The following is a 21,674-nucleotide window of genomic DNA, read 5'->3' as shown; positions in this document are numbered from 1 at the left end:
CTAATTTTCTTGTTAGACACTGTCAAATCTATCCACATCAGTGGTTTGTTTACGTACCTTATTGCAACTACGCTTGATTCCATTTCTTTCCTGATGTAAAGCCCTACACTCCATTGTGCTATTCCTGCTTTGACTCCTGACAGGTAAACCTTGTATTCTCCCACTTCCTCTTCTTTCTCAGCCCTTACCCGAATGTCACTAACAGCTAAAACGTCCAACCCCATCTTACTTGCAGCCTCTGCCAACTCTACCTTCTTCCCACAGTAGCCCCCATTGATATTAATAGCTCCCCATCTCGTTACCATTCGTTTGCCGAGTTGTATCTTGGGAGTCCCTGGTTTGTCAATTAGAGGTAGGACTCCGTCATCTCCAAAGGTCCGAGGCATTTTGCTCTGATTGTTGCTAGCATCATATTTAAAGTACCAGGGAAGCAGGTTGCTAGCCTTACTTGCCCTGGGTCCCATTGGGTTTTACCCCTAATGGTTGAGGGACTAACCGGTGGATTTGGTAGTCTTTGCCGTCTGAGCACAAAGGTGACCACGACTCAGAATATGTCCGAGATGCCCAGCCTTATTCCAAAGTAACTGGTATCCTGACTGTCAGGACCACTTACTTGGCCACTCATGCATTGCCCGTGGTTCATGAACTAGGACATGACAACAGGAACCCAGACCATGAACCACAGAAAGCATTTCTGTACAAGAGAAATTTGTTAACATTGAGCATAGGTTTAAGTCTCAAGAAGTATTTTCTGAAAGTATTCGTATGGAGTGTAGCCATGTGTGGAAGTGAAACATGGATGATAAATAGTTTAGACAAGAAGAGAACAGAAGTTTCCAAAATGTGGTGCTATAGAAGAATGCTGAAGATCAGACGGGTAGATCATGTAACAAATGAGGAGGTACTGAATAGAATTGGGGAGAAGAGGAATTTGTGGCACAACTTGACTAAAAGAAGGGATCGGTTGGTAGGACAACTTCTGAGGTATCAAGGGATCATCGATTTAGTATTGGAGGGAAGCACAAAGGGTAAAAATTGTAGGGGGAGGCCAAGGCATGAATACCCTAAAAAGATTCAGGAGGGTGTGGGTTGCAGCAGTTACTTGGAGAGGAAAAGCTTGCACAGGATAGAGCAGTACGAAGAGCTGCATCAAACCAGTCTAGGGTCTGAATATAACAACAACAACAACAACAACAGAAGGGGTGGGTGTGGTTTGCAACGAGTTTGCAACACTCCTTTTCTGAAATAGTGCACAAGCTCCACTCTACCCATGGGTGCCCACATAGACACTTCCCAGAGTATAATGGAGGCCCTGGCAGTACAGGAGTCAAGGAGCTGTTCCCCTTGTGGGTGACAGAACTGCACCATCCCAAAGGCATGATGAAGAAGGTATCAAGATTCATCAGATCATGCAGTGCTCTGCCATTGTGCCAACATCCAGCACCAATAGATACCTGCCTATTTCAGTTGTAGTTGTCAATGTCATGGGGCGTTAACACTGGCACATTCGTGGGTCATCAGCTGCACAAACTCATCATTAGGACTGTTTGGAGCACTGTGCATTCAACACACTTTTACTCTGCCCAGCATTAAAGTCTGATGTTAATAACGCCACAGTTTGCCACCTGTCTTGTTTTACCAGTCTTCCCAGGGTATGATGTCTACCATCTGTCACAATGGGTGTTTGTCCAACCCGATAACGTCTGGACATTGTTTCACCATGTGTTGAAGACAACTACCACAGCACTCCTCACACACCCAACAAGCTGTGCAGCTCCCTTCAGGCCATCAAAATCTGCTCTTGGTCAAACTCAGATAGATTGTGTGCATTCCCCATTCTACACATGGACAGCATGCTCACTGATACTCCATGCACCTTGTGTGTGTCTGACCAGCAGACACGATGAGGTGCTATTGCCTGGGTGAGTTTAGATCGATAGCAGATGGGTGGTCATAATGTTTTGGTTGATGTGTATATGGATTTAGTATTATGACTTCCAAATGGATGCTGGCCAATGTCAAGAGAACCATTCCACAACATTTGAAGCAATTGTCAAATGCATCTATTTATTACAAGGGTACACCAGAAAATAAAAAAGCACTCCGTCTTCAGTCCACAAGTGGCCCATCGGGACCATCTGAACGCCGTGTCATCCTCAGTTCAGGATGCGGATAGGAGGGGCCTGTGGTCAGCACACCACTCTCCCGGTCGTTGTGATGGATACCAGAAAATAATGCCTCCAAAGTTTTTATTTTGTTCTTAATATCAGTTAAAGTATTACTTGTCATGCATATTACTCTGTCGGTGTCCCCACTTTCCTGATGCAATATGCAGCACCCTCCTGCTGGAGAGTTATGAATGACAGTGTGTAACATGGATGTTTGTTATTTAACTGTGTCAGCACATGAGAAAACCCTCAGAAAACAGAGCACAAATTCAAATAGTTCATCCACACATGGAGCACCCTCTCCTTCAGCATAACAATGCCAGACCATACACAAGTGTTTTTGCACCTGCAATAGTCTGACACCTTTAATTCATTATTGATCATCCTTCACAGTGTCCCGGCTTGATCAAATGACTTTTCAACTGTTTCCAAAACCTAAAGAACACCATCAAGGACTTCACTTTCATACTGATGAATTGGTGTGAGCAGACAACAAAGTCAAACATTCTACACTAATTACACCAACAACATGGTGTCTGACTGGGAGAAAGCTGTTCAGCGCCAGGGTGATTATGTTTGAAATAAATATGTAAACGTGAAGAATAAAGATGTAAAATGTTAATAAAGTTTGTTTTAAACAAAATGCTTCAATAATTTTCAAATAAAAATTTTGAGCCATTACTTTCCAGCATGTGCCCATGCCCAAAATATACACCTATCAAAAATTAAGCTTTAATTAATTTGGCAAAGCTGGTTTTCAATTGACACAATGTCTACATGCAGCTCTTAAGGTCATAGGGAAGTTCAGGCCATCAACTAACACAGCACATAATGTAAGAGAAAACTTCTTGTGGGTAAAAGTTACATTCTGTGTACCATTTGGAGTTTTTGGTAAGCATTAGGCTGTGCTACAGGTAAATTTGTTACCACATCCTTTATTTGGCTTTCACATTACTAGGCTTTGTCAGCTCACAGTCACACGGCCACCTTCATACCTAGGCTAGTACTTGAGCTGCACTATGGATCAGTCTCTCACCGCAGCCAATATTCCAAGGGAGCAGGGGGGCTAGCATCACACTTTAACCTTGTAGCCTTTGAATAGTTCTCAGGTTCAGGTCCAAGGCCAATGACTCTTCAAATAGCTTTTCATTCACACACTGTGTTGTGCCTACATATCATTCTACACTCCTGGAAATTGAAATAAGAACACCGTGAATTCATTCTCCCAGGAAGGGGAAACTTTATTGACACATTCCTGGGGTCAGATACATCAGATGATCACACCGACAGAACCACAGGCACATAGACACAGGCAACAGAGCATGCACAATGTCGGCACTAGTACAGTGTATATCTACCTTTCGCAGCAATGCAGGCTGCTATTCTCCCATGGAGACGATCGTAGAGATGCTGGATGTAGTCCTGTGGAACGGCTTGCCATGCCATTTCCACCTGGCGCCTCAGTTGGACCAGCGTTCGTGCTGGACGTGCAGACCGCGTGAGACGACGCTTCATCCAGTCCCAAACATGCTCAATGGGGGACAGATCCGGAGATCTTGCTGGCCAGGGTAGTTGACTTACACCTTCTAGAGCACGTTGGGTGACACGGGATACATGCGGACATGCATTGTCCTGTTGGAACAGCAAGTTCCCTTGCCGGTCTAGGAATGGTAGAACGATGGGTTCGATGACGGTTTGGATGTATCGTGCACTATTCAGTGTCCCCTCGATGATTACCAGTGGTGTACGGCCAGTGTAGGAGATCGCTCCCCACACCATGATGCCGGGTGTTGGCCCTGTGTGCCTCGGTCGTATGCAGTCCTGATTGTGGCGCTCACCTGCACGGCGCCAAACACGCATACGACCATCATTGGCACCAAGGCAGAAGCGACTCTCATCGCTGAAGACGACACGTCTCCATTCGTCCCTCCATTCACGCCTGTCGCGACACCACTGAAGGCGGGCTGCACGATGTTGGGGCGTGAGGGGAAGACGGGCTAACGGTGTGCGGGACCGTAGCCCAGCTTCATGGAGACGGTTGCGAATGGTCCTCGCCGATACCCCAGGAGCAACAGTGTCCCTAATTTGCTGGGAAGTGGCGGTGCGGTCCCCTACGGCACTGCGTAGGATCCTACGGTCTTGGCGTGCATCCGTGCGTCGCTGCGGTCCGGTCCCTGGTCGACGGGCACGTGCACCTTCTGCCGACCACTGGCGACAACATCGATGTACTGTGGAGACCTCACGCCCCACGTATTGAGCAATTCGGCGGTACGTCCACCCGGCCTCCCACATGCCCACTATACGCCCTCGCTCAACGTCCGTCAACTGCACATACGGTTCACGTCCACGCTGTCACGGCATGCTACCAGTGTTAAAGACTGCGATGGAGCTCCGTATGCCACGGCAGACTGGCCGACACTGACGGCGGCGGTGCACAAATGCTGCGCAGCTAGCGCCATTCGACGGCCAACACCGCGGTTCCTGGTGTGTCCGCTGTGCCGTGCGTGTGATCATTGCTTGTACAGCCCTCTCGCAGTGTCCGGAGCAAGTATGGTGGGTCTGACACACCGGTGTCAATGTGTTCTTTTTTCCATTTCCAGGAGTGTATATGCACAAACCATCATTATGTCAGGGGTCAAAGCCAAAGCCTGAACAATGTTGGGTCTAACCACTCTTTTATTGTATTTCATAAAATTTAGTATAGTCACCTTCCTATCATTTCCTCACAGTGGCGGTTTAGGTTTACCACTGTGATACTGCTTGTCAAATGAATTGCAAGCTGTTCACATAGTTTGTACCAACTGTAATGAAGCACTCACATACATTCAGTGCAAATGCTGCATTAATGCTATCACAGTCCTCTTGCAGTTGCATCGAAGATGGATGCTGAAAAAGGTTTGTTCAGCACAGATAGCTCACAAGTAGTTTGCGTGATTGTGTCAGAACCCTCAATTGTGGTTGGCACAATAAAAATAGTAGTGGCACCAAGTGAATTTGTTTGCCTGCTGATAGCTGAATACCCTACAAATGGTTGCACTGCATCAGATTTTTAGTGACATGTATATGTAAGATTATTTACACCACTAACTAACATTCTGGCAGTTTCACACACAATGTGTGTAACAATGTGCAGCAAATGCAGAAAGTGGTTATGAACAAACCTGTCAATATTTAATGTGTACCCCATGGCTTCATCAAATCTTTGCTGCCGACACACAAATTCATTCTGCACCTACGGGCTTTGTAACAATTTATGCTTCCATGTGACATTTGTCTGAAATTTAATTTTACTGCTGACAGTTCTACTGACACTTTGTTCATATATTCAAAGGAAACACGTAATGTTAATAGTACTACATAATGTACTTCTCCGATTAGTGACCATGCAAATGTCACTTCAAAATTATTTACAATTAATTTATTTTACATCACCAATAAATAAATTACAATTCTCATTCCATTCCATGATACACTACAATAATGCATTAACTGCACCCATACCATTTATAAATTTAATGGCACAGCTAACATTGGTTCAAATGGCTCTGAGCACTATGGGACTTAACATCAGAGGTCATCAGTCACCTAGAACTTAGAACTACTTAAACATAACTAACGTAAGGACATCACACATACCCATGCCCGAGGCAAGATTCGAACCTGCGACCGTAGCGGTCGCGCGATTCCAGACTGTAGCACCTAGAGCCGCTCGGCCACTGTGGCCGGCACAGCTAACATTCATTATAATGATGGTTTTTCTTAAGTTGTACATTAAAGTTGTCATTTAAAAGCAACATATCGGAGGAGAATATACCCACTTTATGGCAACCACCTTATCAGTATAACTGGATTGTGCATTAAAGTTTTTCATGTTTACTGAACATTAAATTGAAACTCTTGCTCAATTCTATGTGAGGTTTAATACAAGTCTTATTTGAATGCACTGTCCAAAATGTCATATTTAATACAAAGTTTATCAGTTTTTTAGTAAACAGAATGACATGTTTCCAGCAGTATGACATCAATTTTATACACTCCTGGAAATGGAAAAAAGAACACATTGACACCGGTGTGTCAGACCCACCATACTTGCTCCGGACACTGCGAGAGGGCTGTACAAGCAATGATCACACGCACGGCACAACGGACACACCAGGAACCGCGGTGTTGACCGTCGAATGGCGCTAGCTGCGCAGCATTTGTGCACCGCCGCCGTCAGTGTCAGCCAGTTTGCCGTGGCATACGGAGCTCCATCGCAGTCTTTAACACTGGTAGCATGCCACGACAGCGTGGACGTGAACCGTATGTGCAGTTGACGGACTTTGAGCGAGGGCGTATAGTGGGCATGTGGGAGGCTGGGTGGACGTACCGCCGAATTGCTCAACACGTGGGGCGTGAGGTCTCCACAGTACATCGATGTTGTCGCCAGTGGTCGGCGGAAGGTGCACGTGCCCGTCGACCTGGTACCGGACCGCAGCGACGCACGGATGCACGCCAAGACCGTAGGATCCTACGCAGTGCCGTAGGGGACCGCACCGCCACTTCCCAGCAAATTAGGGACACTGTTGCTCCTGGGGTATCGGCGAGGACCATTCGCAACCGTCTCCATGAAGCTGGGCTATGGTCTCGCACACCGTTACGCCGTCTTCCGCTCACGCCCCAACATCGTGCAGCCCGCCTCCAGTGGTGTCGCGACAGGCGTGAATGGAGGGACGAATGGAGACGTGTCGTCTTCAGCGATGAGAGTCGCTTCTGCCTTGGTGCCAATGACGGTCGTATGCGTGTTTGGCGCCGTGCAGGTGAGCGCCACAATCAGGACTGCATACGACCGAGGCACACAGGGCCAACACCCGGCATCATGGTGTGGGGAGCGATCTCCTACACTGGCCGTACACCACTGGTGATCGTCGAGGGGACACTGAATAGTGCACGGTACATCCAAACCGTCATCGAACCCATCGTTCTACCATTCCTAGACCGGCAAGGGAACTTGCTGTTCCAACAGGACAATGCACGTCCGCATGTATCCCGTGCCACCCAACGTGCTCTAGAAGGTGTAAGTCAACTACCCTGGCCAGCAAGATCTCCGGATCTGTCCCCCATTGAGCATGTTTGGGACTGGATGAAGCGTCGTCTCACGCGGTCTGCACGTCCAGTGCGAACGCTGGTCCAACTGAGGCGCCAGGTGGAAATGGCATGGCAAGCCGTTCCACAGGACTACATCCAGCATCTCTACGATCGTCTCCATGGGAGAATAGCAGCCTGCATTGCTGCGAAAGGTGGATATACACTGTACTAGTGCCGACATTGTGCATGCTCTGTTGCCTGTGTCTATGCGCCTGTGGTTCTGTCAGTGTGATCATGTGATGTATCTGACCCCAGGAATGTGTCAATAAAGTTTCCCCTTCCTGGGACAATGAATTCACGGTGTTCTTATTTCAATTTCCAGGAGTGTATATTCCCGTACGATACTGCACACAGATATTAATGAAACACTGCTAAGAAATACAAGTTAGCTGCTTACCATGGAGTGTAACTCAGTTTGTACTTCATCCGTTTCCTCTTTTTTTATCCACATAGTTGGCTCCTGGTCCATGGCTTCATTTCTACAGTGTGAAAAAGAAAGCAATCAGATAAGAACAGCTGTACTCAGTTTCCATTGTTACCATGAGGTATAACTCAAAGGCAATATTATCACTCATAAGTGGCTGAGGAAAAAAGTGTTCAGTGATATAAACTCATTTAGATTTCTCATGTCATGAACAGTGAGAACAATCACAAAATAACATACTCTGGAAACGGAGTATTTACAGTTGCTACTGCTCCTTTGTAACACAGGCTCATGGATAATGTCCTAGTGTCACAACAATGGAAGATGTGTATTTTTTTGCGCTTGCACTAACTTCAGCATTACAAACAATTAAAGCAGTCAATAGATAGCAGTGAAATTACTGAATAACACAAAATATTCCATTCTGCACTTTGTTGTGTTAATTTCAGTCTGAAAGGGACATGATGAAAATTGAGACGTACAGATTGTTTGCTGCTCAGTGAAAATGCATTTTCAACATAGGTATTACTTTGAAACTTTCTTCATCTGTATTCATTCGTGGTTGTGCACTCAGTTTACAGCAAGCCTCATCATTTTGGAAACTTTACCTGCTATTAAAGAAAACAATATACCTGTACTGTAGATTGCACACTGCTATGCGCAAGTTTTCATGCTCGATTACTATCAAGATTAAACATTGATGAGTTTTTTCATGCAAAACTGATTTACTCAAATGACTTCCTACTAACTGCAACTATGATGAATGATCTATTGAGTTCTGATGGCATGTAATGCTTTTTTTAATGAAGTTACAGTTACGTTAAGTTGTACATCTATATCTATACTCCACAAGCCACTCAACGGTGTGTGGCGGAGGGCACTTTACGTGCCACTGTCAATACCTCCCTTTCCTGTTTCAGTCGCATATGGTTCGCGGGAAGAATTACTGCCAGAAAGCCTCCATGCATGCTCAAATCTCTTTAATTTTACATTCGTGATCTCCTCGGGAGGCAATATATTCTATACCTCATACAGAAACGCATCCTCTCACAACCTGGGCAGCAAGCTACACCGCGATGCAGAGCGCCTCTCTTGCAGAGTTTGCCACTTGAATTTGCTAAACATCTCCGTATCGCTATCACGCTTACCAAATAGCCCTGTGACGAAACACGCCGTGCTTCTTTGGATCTTTTCTATCTCCTCTGTCAACCCGACCTGGTACGGATCCCACTCTGATGAGCAATACTCAAGTATTGGTCGAATGAGTGTTTTGTAAGCCACCTTCTTTGTTGATGGACTACATTTTCTAAGGACTCTCCCAATGAATCTCAACCTGGCACCCGCCTTATCAACAATCTTATATGATCATTCCACTTCAAATTGTTCTGTAGGCATACTCCCAGACATTTTACAGAAGTAACTGCTACCAATGTTTGTTCCACTATGATATAATCATACAATAAAGGATCCTTCTTTCTATGTATTCGCAATACATTACATTTTTCTATGTTAAGGGTCAGTTGCCACTCGCTGCACCAAGTGCCTATCCACTGCAGATCTTCCTGCATTTCGCTGCAATTTTCTAATGCTGCAACTTTTCTGTATAACTACAGCACCATTCGCAAAAAGCCGCATGGAACTTACGCCACTATCTAATAGGTCATTTAATATATATTATACCTCGTCTTTAGCCAGTTTCTAAATAATGTTACAGTATTCTTATACAGAACTCCATTAAAACCCACAGACTACAACACTGAGGTCTTTACACAGTCACTAACGACACGAATAATCGAAGCACAGTGAAAACTAATAAAATGGAACAGAATTTCCCTTCATGTGAACATATTCAAAAGATGAAATGATGTAACTGTGGGCACTTGAAAAAAGGCTTACGTTAGCCCTACAATCTGGAGCTGCTATATGTCTACATGCCTTTTCTCGTCAGTCACGAAAGACATGGCAGAGATCAGTGCATAGGCAAATTGTTCCTGTCAAAAAGTCATAATCTCAGCCGTTTCTTTTTATTAAGATATACGTAGCGATTTTACCGGACAGGTAAAAATAGCAAGCACTAATAAACAAGGTATTTGGTTGTTATGAACATAACCTGAAAAAATTACGACATTCACACACCGTCACCAAGCACACTATAGGTGATGTGATCACAATTACATACAGAATGAAATCTCATCCTTATGTACTCATTAAAAATTAAAACGACAGCAGCCTCGAACATAGCTTACAGAACACCATCACAAGATATTCGCGAACTATTACACTCAACTGTTATTGTAATAGAAATGAAGTACCATGTTAATTTACTTCCGAAACAATTTTCTTTCAATTATTCTCTTTTGCAGTTTACAAATGATTATAAATTACCTGGAGTATGTCACACAGATTTCCACAAAGCCGTGAGATAACAGCTGATTACAGCTACGGAAATGAGGGATGCTCAACTACCTGACCTACCGATAGATGGCTCTAGCGTCAAGCTACCATGATCCTTTGCGAGTCCAGGTGTCTCGCGTCACGCTCAACTACAGGATCAAACGATAGATGACTCTGCGGTCACGACGCCTGTAATACGGGTAGCTAGGTGAGGAGAACCTACGTCATAGTGACGTAACACTACGTCATCGTGCCGTAAATAAACGAAATCGACTACGTGTGTGCGTATACCGCGGTTGTACCGATAAAGTGACAGGAGTTATCTGTTACGCTCATCCCAGTTGAATTAATTATTAATCTGTAATCCCAACAATTTGGGATGGTATTATGTGTTTCAGGAACATAATGAATGTCTTAACGAAGTAACCATAACGGAAGCAAAAAAAAAAAAAAAAAGATTTTAGTCAATTTTTTTAAAAAAATCCGATGAATCGTGCATAAATTGTGTGGATAGAAACGTGAAATAATTAATTATTGAGGTGCAATCCAAAGAATTTGGGATGTTACTGTGTGTTTCATGAATAGAACGAATATCTGAACGAAGGAATCATAACCATAACGAAAGTGTCTTGTTATTTTTCTAGCCTGAAATGAATGCTACCCCATTTTTTTTAAAAAAAATCCTATGAGTCGTGTCTAAATCCTGTGGATAGAAACATGAAATAATTAATTATTAAGTTGCAATCCAAAGAATGTGGGATGTTATTGTGTGTTTCGTGAACATTACGAATATCTGAATGAAGGAATCATAATTATAACGAAAATGTCTAGGCATTTTTTAGTCCGATTAATGGAGCATAAATCATGTGGATAAAAACGTGAAATAGGGAGAAATTAAAGTGTTTCGTATTTTAATAAAAGCCAATGCATTGTACATAATTCATGTGGGCAGAAACGATAAACTGAGAAACTGAAGTTGGAAGTAATTCCGAATGTTGCTGGAAATATTAAAGCATCTAGTTCCATTTAATTTTGCCTTCATCTTGAAAATCAACTAAGAAGAATGAACAGTGCAGATTCAAGACGCAACAGTCGATAGGACAAACTCATGATGACGCGTGCCTACGTCACGTTGACGTAGGGCGCTCCTCATCTAGCGTGAGATGAATGCTACCCCTGTAATACGGAGCGCCGGCTCTGTAGCCGAGCGGCTCTAGGCGCTACAGTCTGGAACCGCGCGACCGCTACGATCGCAGGTTCGAATCCTGCCTCGGGCATGTATGTGTGTGATGTCCTTAAGTTAGTTAGGTTTAAGTACTTCTAAGTTCGAGGGGGCTGATGACCTCAGATGTAAAGTCCCATAGTGCTCAGAGCCATTTGAACCATTTTTTGTAATACGGAGCGACAAAGAAATTCCAACTCCTGCTTATTCTATAGTCTGATCACTCTGATCTGTGAATGATGGCTGTTCGCGCAGATCGAGATATGGACGGGGATTGCACTCTTTGCCGGTTTCAAGCGACTATTGCCGTAAGCGCATACACGTGCTCTGCGCTAGAAAAAAGCGTGTGTGCTGCAAATTATGATACTCACTTGCCTGTATGGAATTTGTTGGTTATCTCTACCATCGACCGTGACAACTCGCAAGAAATGGAATAAAAGTTTACTGAATAACTCGCTACGGTCGCGTTTAATGCTCACGATGGCAACCACTTTCAAAACAGTACTGAACGCATATTGGTTGTCGGAAAATGCGTGACGTAGATGCGCAGAACAGGCGTGACGCCCAGCTATAGTGAAAAAATCCTGCAAGGGAAGGTTCCCTTCCTAGTTCCGCCACACAGTTTCGACCTAAATTCTGTAGAACTGGTCTGGAATCTTGGAAAGAATAAGATCTGTAGTTGTAATGCATAGAGCATCTCGCTCACTGACCCGAAAAAATAAAGCCTGATGCTTCTGCTGTTAACAAATGTCACCTATCCTGAAGCAAGCCTTTCGACGTAAACCGTTACGTTAGCGATTTGCGCGTCAGTTTTGCTCCTTTTATATTCAAGTAGCTTTTCTGCTGGTTTCCCAAGGCAGAAGGAACCTTCTTCCAGATATTTCCACCAGATAAAAAACTTCAGTGAGTACTGATGGGGTATTAAACCCAGGACCTCGACATTATTAGCCAGTAACTGTAATCGTTACGCTAAGGCGTCATTACGAATGTTTGGGTATTGTAATTATAAGTAAAGTATTACAATATGGATCAAGGCCGTCACATATACAAAAATGGTGTGTGATAACTATTGGAGAAGAAATACTTTGACGGGCAAATGAACTAAAAATATAACAAAATCACTCAGAATAGGTTCAAGCAAAGGATCGGCATTATCATTCGCGACGAGTCAACATTCACAGCTATGAAAAATAACTACATCGCTAGAGAAGATAGGTTATCTGTGGTTTTGACTGATACTGCCAGTGAAGAGTCGTTAGCAACTAAATTAAGGTATACTGTTACGTTCTGTTCCTGTTATCTTAAATGGGCACCTATTTCTGTGGCGCATATAGACACAGGCGTCTAAAGCTAGCGGTAGCTTGACGCTGGAGCCGTCTATCGATAGGTCAGGTAGTTCAGCACCCCTTATTTCCAGTGATCTCGTTAACGTTTCACCTCCCCCCCCCTCCCCCCCCCCATAGGCAATCTGTCATAACACGAGGAAGCAGTCACACATAACAGCCTTGACACATTTCACCCTCCACAGAAGATAGACATCACCAAAGACAGCAGGCTAAAGGACCCATTGCGTGTCCAAGCCTAAATGAATGTGTAATAAATAAAGTGTTTTCCTTCTGTCCTTACATGCCATCCTACAAGAGTAAGTCATCAAGGATGATCTCTTCAGTCCACACTACACACTATATTAAAAAAAAAGATGTCATTAGTATAGAGATCACTGCTCATTTCGCTAGCTTTAGACGCCTGTCAGCTGATTACACACAGGGACTAGCTAAGCCAAAGCTCTTGCAGCAAGACAAAGCACTGTGCCGTGGGCTGTGAGGTAAGCAGTATGGTAGAACTGGAAAGATAAAATGCGAAAATTAAAATCTGTAGGATATTCTATCCCTTTGGTAAACCCTTATCGCTATTTTAATACGACAACTAGATAACTTAAAATAGCTGTTATTGAAGGAATGCGTTTGAAAGTTTCTTGGAAATTTAAATCTTCACTCTACTGCGTGGTAACCACTGACCTGAACAGGGACACCACATCGTTGAAATTTTCCTTTGTTACAGGCAGGACGGGTATGTACAAGGTGCCTGACAGTGAGATCTTGTTGTTTCTCTTGTTTTCTTGTTAGAGTTATGAGCTCTAAACACTTCATCAAAGTTTTCTTTAAATCGTATAGCAAATGGACGCTGTTTTAGGACATTCCCATCCGAAGAAGGAAGGAAGATTAGATTTAACGTCCCATCGACATCAAGGTCATTAGAGACAGTGCACAAGCTCAGATTGTGTTAAGGATGGGGAAGTTTCAAATGAAACATCCCAGCTTTTGTTTGGAGCGATTTCGGGAAGTCACAGAAAATCCAAATCTCTGTGGTCAGATACTGGTTTTAACCAACGTTTTCCCAACTGCAAGTTCAGTGTGCTAACCACAGCACCACCTCACTCGGTCTTAACCATCTGAATGGTTTCCTGTTCACATCTTCTTTCGTAACAGCAGCATAGCGAATCAGATGATACTGCCAATTGATAATCTTCTCGCGGGTTGTTTCACAAACAATAGCAGGTTGGTCACCCCTTCTTCTCGTATATTAAGCAATAGTATTCCAGTCAGCAGGCCAGTCCACTTTTACCAACTTTTTTAAAATTCTGTAGTGACTGCCAAATGCAATCACATACATTCCATTTCACTGTGATGAATAAACATGAATTTTAAATCAATGAATTCTCGGTTAGGTTTTCCAGTGTTTGGTTAATTCTAGGTTAGATATCTCCTGAATAGCGGACCAGCACGTTGCAGCAACAAATTTGTTTGGATGCTGTCCTGCGCAACAATCACTGGAATGAGCTTTACCGTTACAGGTGGAGACTTCAACATCCATACAAACTATCTCACATCTTCTTCGTTTTCCCTGTATTTACGAGCATATGAAACAGTCTTCTTGTTTTGACTTCATGTCGTAAAATAAAAAAAAAGTCAGTCGCTGCTTATAAAACAAAGTATTGTTGATAGGATCAATTCTTGCTAACAAAACTTGCGGGAAACAGAAGTTTGCAGCTTACAAAAGTCATACATAAGTTTTGCGCTCACTCCATCTCTTGTTTCTTCTCCTCTCGAGCCCTGTCTTTTTCTAAAATGTGAGCATTATAATTAAATGTAAGTGCATCTTTATTGACCCCAGTGGTACTCTAGGTCATATATGGACGTCACTGATCTTTTTTTGGGATGATGAAAACAGACTATAATCCTCTGAAACTATCTTCCTGTAAATGTGATATGTATGCACAGATTTGTACAGGGAGCACATGAGTGTGATGTTAAGTGACAATCTTATGAATTTCTTTTTTCCAGAGTGAAAGTAGTAAGATAAAGCCACTGAAAAACTTTCAGCTTGATTCCTCAGACCATTCCCAATTTCTGGTGAACTCAATTTCCTTAGATGATGGTCCTTCTGCCTTCTTCACTTGTGTTTTCGAATGCTCTTTCCTTCATCACCATAACCACAACACCTTAACAGATTCCAAATTTATTCAGAAACAGGGTCTTACAGACTTAGATTCATTCTATTCTTCATAACAAGTAGAATATAACAGTGAAGTTCCTTTCTAAGTTCAATCATGTGCTAGATTTTTTAAAAATCTTGCCTGAATTACTGCAAATAAAGCCTCTTTTCCTGTCATACATCTCTAATTTGTAATATCTTTAAAAATTTTCAGCCTTTGTGCATGGACAAATTTCTTATGAAATTTACTTCTGCAGCTGCCTCAACATGGATCTTTCATGTAAGATCCTGGAACATGGAGTTCCCTGGATGAAATGTAGGATTATTTTCACTGGCTATGGTATTTCAGAAGAACGTTGTGATACATACAAGCAAGAGACTGCAAATTCTATAGAATAAATTCCATCATATTTTCACTGTGGAACTCATAACTAACAAATAAATGCTACAGGACAGCTCTGAAGTCAAACAAACGCACCTGTGCAAGCTTCCTCATCTACCAGTACCTACTGCAGCCTACATCCTTCTGAATGTGCTTAGTGTATGCATCTCTTGGTCTCCCTCTACGATTTTTACCCTCTATGCTGCCCTCCAATACTAAATTGGTGATCCCTCGATGTCTCAGAACATGTCCTACCAACCGATCCCTTCTTCTAGTCAAGTTGTGCCACAAGCTCTTCTTCTCCTCAGTTCTATTCAGTACCTCCTCATTAGTTATGTGATCTACCCATCTATTCTTCAGCATTCTTCTGTAGCACCACATTTCGAAAGCTTCTAATCTCTTCCTGTCTAAACTATTTATCGTCCATGTGCACTGATTTTGAAAACATTTGTATCCCTGTGTTCTCAACGTTTACATAATTTTTATGGAGTTGCTTGTCCTTGAAAGTATTTCTCCTCTGTCTCTAAATTCTGTTCTATAAAAGGGTGCACACCAGTAATGTCATCTTCATTGGATGTCTACAGTAGCTCTGAACTTTGTTACCATCAGTTGGCTTTAATTGCTTCAAATTAACATTTGCTCATTTTTGTGGATCTTCACCTGATTCATCACCAGATGTTAGTTGGTATTCCAAAATAGAAGGAGAGATATCCAATGGCGAACGTGAACCATGATTGTTGTCACTTCACTGACAAGGAAAATATAAGGATAGTGACTGATTTGAGTGGTTTCTCACTCAGGAAACGTGAAGAATCAAGGCTACTTACAGAAGAACAGAAACGTATTCCAGTATATTGGGTTTTCTATATTTCAAACTTTCCTTACTCCTCAGCTAGTCAAAAATTTAAAAAAATGTTTCCACTCTGCGTCATAGAAAATGAAGGAAACAGAAAAGAGAAATAAAGCGTTGAAATTGGATTACAAGGCTATGGTATTTCAGAAGAACGTTGTTATACATACAAGCAAGAGACTGCAAATTCTATAGAATAAATTCCATCATATTTTCGCTCTGGAACTCATAACTAACAAATAAATACTACAGGACAGCTCTGAAGTCAAACAAACGCACCTGATTGTTTCACTCCTTATGGCACAAACAGGACAAAACCAGAAAGAATGGAGAAAAATGCTCACCAAAAATTGTTGCCAATATAAACAGTGTTACCATCACGCACAGACAACATAAATATTTCCGTGTATGAAGTTGCAGAGGGAAGAGTAATAGTGATGACTCAAAGGTGCAAAAGATCGAGTAACCTAGCTTCCTCATCTCCCAGTACCTACTGCAGCCTACATCCTTCTGAATGTGCTTAGTGTATGCATCTCTTGGTCTCCCTCTACGATTTTTACCCTCTACGCTGCCCTCCAATACTAAATTGGTGATCCCTCGATGTCTCAGAACATGTCCTACCAACCGATCCCTTCTTCTGGTCAAGTTGTGCCACAAGCTCCTCTTCTCCCCAATTCTATTCAATACCTCCTCATTAGTTATGTGATCTACCCATCTATTCTTCAGCATTCTTCTGTAGCACCACATTTCGAAAGCTTCTATTCTCTTCCTGTCTAAACTATTTATCGTCCACGTTTCACTTCCATACATGGCTACACTCCATACAAATACTTTCAGAAACGACTTCCTGACATTTAAATCTATACTCGATGTTAACAAATTTTTCTTCTTCAGAAACGCTTTCCTTGCCATTGCCATTCTACATTTTATATCCTCTCTACTTCGACCATTATCAGTTATTTTGCTCTCCAAATAGCAAAACTCCTTTACTACTTTAAGTGCATCACCCGACTTAATGCGACTACATTCCATTATCCTCGTTTTGCTTTTGTTGATGTTCATCTTATATCCTCCTTTTAAGACACTGTCCATTCCGTTCAGCTGCTCTTCCAAGTCGTTTGCTGTCGCTGACGGAATTACAATGTCATCGACGAACCTCAAAGTTTTATTTCTTCTCCATGGATTTTAATACCTACTCCGAACTTTTCTTTTGTTTCCTTTACTGCTTGCTCAATATACAGATTGAATAACATCGGGGAGAGGCTACAACCCTGTCTTACTCCCTTCCCAACCACTGCTTCCCTTTCATGTCCCTCGACACTTATAACTGCCATCTGGTTTCTGTACGAATTGTAAATAGCCTTTCGCTCCCTGTATTTTACCCCTGCCACCTTCAGAATTTGAAAGAGAATATTGCAATCAACATTGTCAAAAGCTTTCTCTAAGTCTATAAATGCTAGAAACGTAGGTTTACCTTTCCTTAATCTTCCTTCTAAGATAAGTCGTAGGGTCAGTATTGCCTCACGTGTTCCAACATTTCTATGGGATCCAAACTGATCTTCCCCGAGGTCGGCTTGTACCAGTTTTTCCATTCGTCTGTAAGGAATTCGCATTAGTATTTTGCAGCTGTGACTTATTAAACTGATAGTTTGGTAATTTTCACATCTGTCAACACCTGCTTTCTTTGAGATTGGAATTATTATATTCTTCCTGAAGTCTGAGGGTATTTCGCCTGTCTCATACATCTTGCTCACCAGATGGTAGAGTTTTGTCATGACTGGCTCTCCCAAGGCCGTCAGCAGTTCTAATGTAATGTTGTCTATTCCGGGGGCCTCGTTTCGACTCAGGTCTTCCAGTGCTCTGTCGAACTGGTCACGCAGTATCATATCTCCCATTTCATCTTCATCTACATCCTCTTCCATTCCCATAATATTGTCCTCAAGAACATCGCCCTTGTATAGACCCTCTATACACTCCTTCCACCTTTCTGCTTTCCTTTCTTTGCTTAGAACTGGGTTTCCATCAAAGCTCTTGATATTCATGCAAGTGATTCTCCTTTCTCCAAGGGACTCTCTGATTTTCCTGTAGGCAGTATCTATCTCACCCTTAGCGAGATAAGCCTCTACATCCTTACATTTGTCCTCTAGCCATACCTGCTTAGCCATTTTGCATTTCCTGTCGATCTCATTTTTGAAACGTTTGTATTCCTTTTTGCCTGCTTCATTTACTGCCTTTTTATATTTTCTCCTTTCATCAATTAAATTCAATATTTCTTCTGTTACCCAAGGGTTTCTACTAGCCATCGTCTTTTTACCTATTTGATCCTCTTCTGCCATATATCGTCCCTCAAAGCTAACCATTCTTCTTCTACTGTATCTCTTCCCCCATTCCTGTGAGTTGTTCCCCTATGCTCTCCCTGAAACTCTGTACAACCTCTGGTTCTTTCAGTTTATCCAGGTCTCATCTCCTTAAATTCCGAAGTTTTTGCAGTTTCTTCAGTTTTAATCTATAGTTGATAACCAATAGATTGTGGTCAGAGGCCATATCTGCTCCTGGAAAAGTCTTACAGTTTAAAACCTGCTTCCTAAATCTCTGTCTTACCATAACAATTTGTCCATTTTATTTAGACTGTTGAGCTCCGTGGCCGTGGATAATGATATTTCACTATAAAAATACAGCAACCAGACACTTTGTAATGCGTTTTATTTATGCCAATATGCATTTCGGGTTAACACCCATCTTCAGCTGGAAAATTACATGTATCTTCAGTTTATACAGTGGTACAATCACAACAGCAGTTTGGATGCTGCGGCTGGCCTATGCAAAAGCAACGATTCCAATCATTTACTTCAATTTCTCGAAATTGTAGAAACTGAAGATACATGTAATTTGCCAGCTGAAGATTGGTGCAAACCCGAAATGCATATGGACATAAATAAAACGCATTAAGAAGTGGCTGGTTGCTGTATTTTTATAGTGAAATATCTCTGTCTTAACATTATATAATCTATCTGATATCTTTTAGTATCTCCAGGGTTCTTCCATGTATACAACCTTCTTTCATGATTCTTGAACCAAGTGTTAGCTATGATTAAGTTATGCTCTGCGCAAAATTCTACCAGGCGGTTTTCCTCGTTCATTTCTCAGCCCCAATTCATATTCACCTACTATGCTTCCTTCTCTCTCTTTTCCTACTCTCGAATTCCAGTCACCCATGACTATTAAATTTTCGTCTCCCTTCACTACCTGAATAATTTCTTTTACCTCATCATACATTTCATCCATTTCTTCGTCATCTGCAGAGCTAGTCGGCATATAAACTTGTACTACTGTAGTAGACGTGGGCTTCGTGTTTGTCTTGGCCACAATAATGCGTTCACTATGCTGTTTGTAGTAGCTGACCCATACTCCTATTTTTTTATTCATTATTAAACCTACTCCTGCATTACCCCTATTTGATTTTGTATTTATGACCCTGTATTCACCTTACCAAAAGTCTTGTTCCTCCTGCCACCGAACTTCACTAATTCCCACTATATCTAACTTTAACCTCTCCATTTCCCTTTTTAAATATTCTAACCTACCTGCCTGATTTAGGGATCTGACATTCCACACTCCAATCCGTAGAACACCAGTATTCTTTCTTGTGATAATGACGCCCTCCTGAGTAGTCCCCGCCCGGAGATCCGAATGGGGGACTATTTTACCTCCAGAATATTTTACCCAAGAGGACGCCATCATCATTTAATCATACAGTAAAACTGCATGCCCTCGGGAAAAATTACGACTGTAGTTTCCCCTTGCTTTCAGCCGTTCGCAGTACCAGAATAGCAAGGCCATTTTGGTTAGTGTTCAAGGCCAGATGAGTCAATCATCCAGACTGTTGCCCTTGCAAGTACTGAAAAGGCTGCTGCCCCTCTTCAGGAACCACACGTTTGTCTGGCCTCTCAACAGATACCCCTCCATTGTGGTTGCACCTACGGTACGGATATCTGTATCGCTGAGGCACACAGGCCTCCCCACCAACGGCAAGGTCCATGGTTCATAGTGTAATGCATATTAAGGTATGATATCTCAGCTTAACATTTTATTTGAAAGTATCTATCAGATTTTAAAGAAATTCAAGTAAAGCAAGCTTGATACCTTTTTTGCAATGGTATCCTCGTTCAAAAAATCTTTCACAAGAAAATGCAGTTTTGAGAATTTCCAGAAGTTGCAAGTGCTAGGCGTAGGATATTTCGCAGTAAATCGGCGTTTGTGTTAATAAGAAAAGTTTTTAATTCTGATGGGATTTGATGTCAGTTCAAATTCAGCTTTAAATATGTGAAAGCACTAATAAATTTTCTGTTGCCATTACATTGAAACATTTGCGACCAAAAAACGAAAATGAATTTATTATGCTGGAATTAAGAAAACTTAAAATACTAATAGTTCTGCAGTAATGTAAGTATCTACGTGCCTATACTCAGTGTTCTCTATAACTATTCTCACTCTTTGGTAAGGAAAATGGATCTGTGCTACCTTACGAACAAGCATCAATTGAAAGTAATTCCTGAAATATAGAATCAGATTCCTTTCACAAAGTTTAAGTATATTTTGCCACTTAACAAAAATTTTGTTTACATTTCATATTCGCAAAATAATAGCTCAGACAACATGTTAAAACAATATTGTTGTTGTTGTGGTCTTCAGTCCTGAGACTGGTTTGATGCAGCTCTCCATGCTACTCTAACCTGTGCAAGCTTTTTCATCTCCCAGTACCTACTGCAATCTACATCCTTCTGAATCTGCTTGGTGTATTCATCTCTTGGTGTCCCTCTACGATTTTTACCATCCACGCTGCCCTCCAATACTAAATTGGTGATCCCTTGATGCCTCAGAACATGTCCTACCAACCGATCCCTTCTTCTGGTCAAGTTGTGCCACAAACTTCTCTTCTCCCCAATCCTATTCAATACTTCCTCATTAGTTATGTGATCTACCCATCTAATCTTCAGCATTCTTCTGTAGCACCACATTTCGAAAGCTTCTATTCTCTTCTTGTCCAAACTATTTATCGTCCATGTTTCACTTCCATACATGGCTACACTCCATACAAACACTTTCAGAAATGACTTCCTGACACTTAAATCTATACTCGATGTTAACAAATTTCTCTTCTTCAGAAATGCTTTCCTTGCCATTGCCAGTCTACATTTTATATCCTCTCTACTTCGACCATCATCAGTTATTTTGCTCCCCAAATAGCAAAACTCCTTTACGACTTAAAGTGTCTCATTTCCTAATCTAATTCCCTCAGCATCACCCGACTTAATTAGACTACATTCCATTATCCTTGTTTTGCTTTTGTTGATGTTCATCTTATATCCTCCTTTCAAGACACTGTCCATTCCATTCAACTGCTCTTCCAAGTCCTTTGCTGTCTCTGACAGAATTACAATGTCATCGGCGAACCTCAAAGTTTTTATTTCTTCGCCATGAATTTTAATACCTACACTGAATTTTTCTTTTGTTTCCTTTACTGCTTGCTCAATATACAGATTGAACAACATCGGGGAGAGGCTACAACCCTGTCTTACTCCCTTCCCAACCACTGCTTCCCTTTCATGTCC

The 21,674-nt window shown here is 42.1% G+C and overlaps 1 protein-coding gene across 1 annotated transcript in view; it reads right to left on the bottom strand.

Annotated features, from left to right (window-relative positions):
- The window catches only part of LOC126426924 (zinc finger protein 93-like), a 137,997-nt gene extending 127,832 nt beyond the window's left edge, over window positions 1-10,165 (bottom strand). Inside the window, exons 1-2 of the mRNA XM_050089027.1 lie at window positions 10,105-10,165; window positions 7,693-7,774 (exon numbers count right to left, since the gene is read on the bottom strand). Of these exons, the coding sequence (XP_049944984.1) occupies window positions 7,693-7,764 (72 nt within the window). The 5' untranslated portion in view covers window positions 7,765-7,774; window positions 10,105-10,165. The remainder of the gene's footprint in view (window positions 1-7,692; window positions 7,775-10,104) is intronic.
- Between the last annotated feature and the right edge of the window lie 11,509 nt (window positions 10,166-21,674).

This window comes from Schistocerca serialis, chromosome 11 (assembly GCF_023864345.2).
Source record: "Schistocerca serialis cubense isolate TAMUIC-IGC-003099 chromosome 11, iqSchSeri2.2, whole genome shotgun sequence".
Classification (NCBI taxonomy): domain Eukaryota; kingdom Metazoa; phylum Arthropoda; class Insecta; order Orthoptera; family Acrididae; genus Schistocerca; species Schistocerca serialis.
Note: the sequence above shows the minus strand (reverse complement) of the source record. Positions and strands in the feature narration are given on the sequence as shown.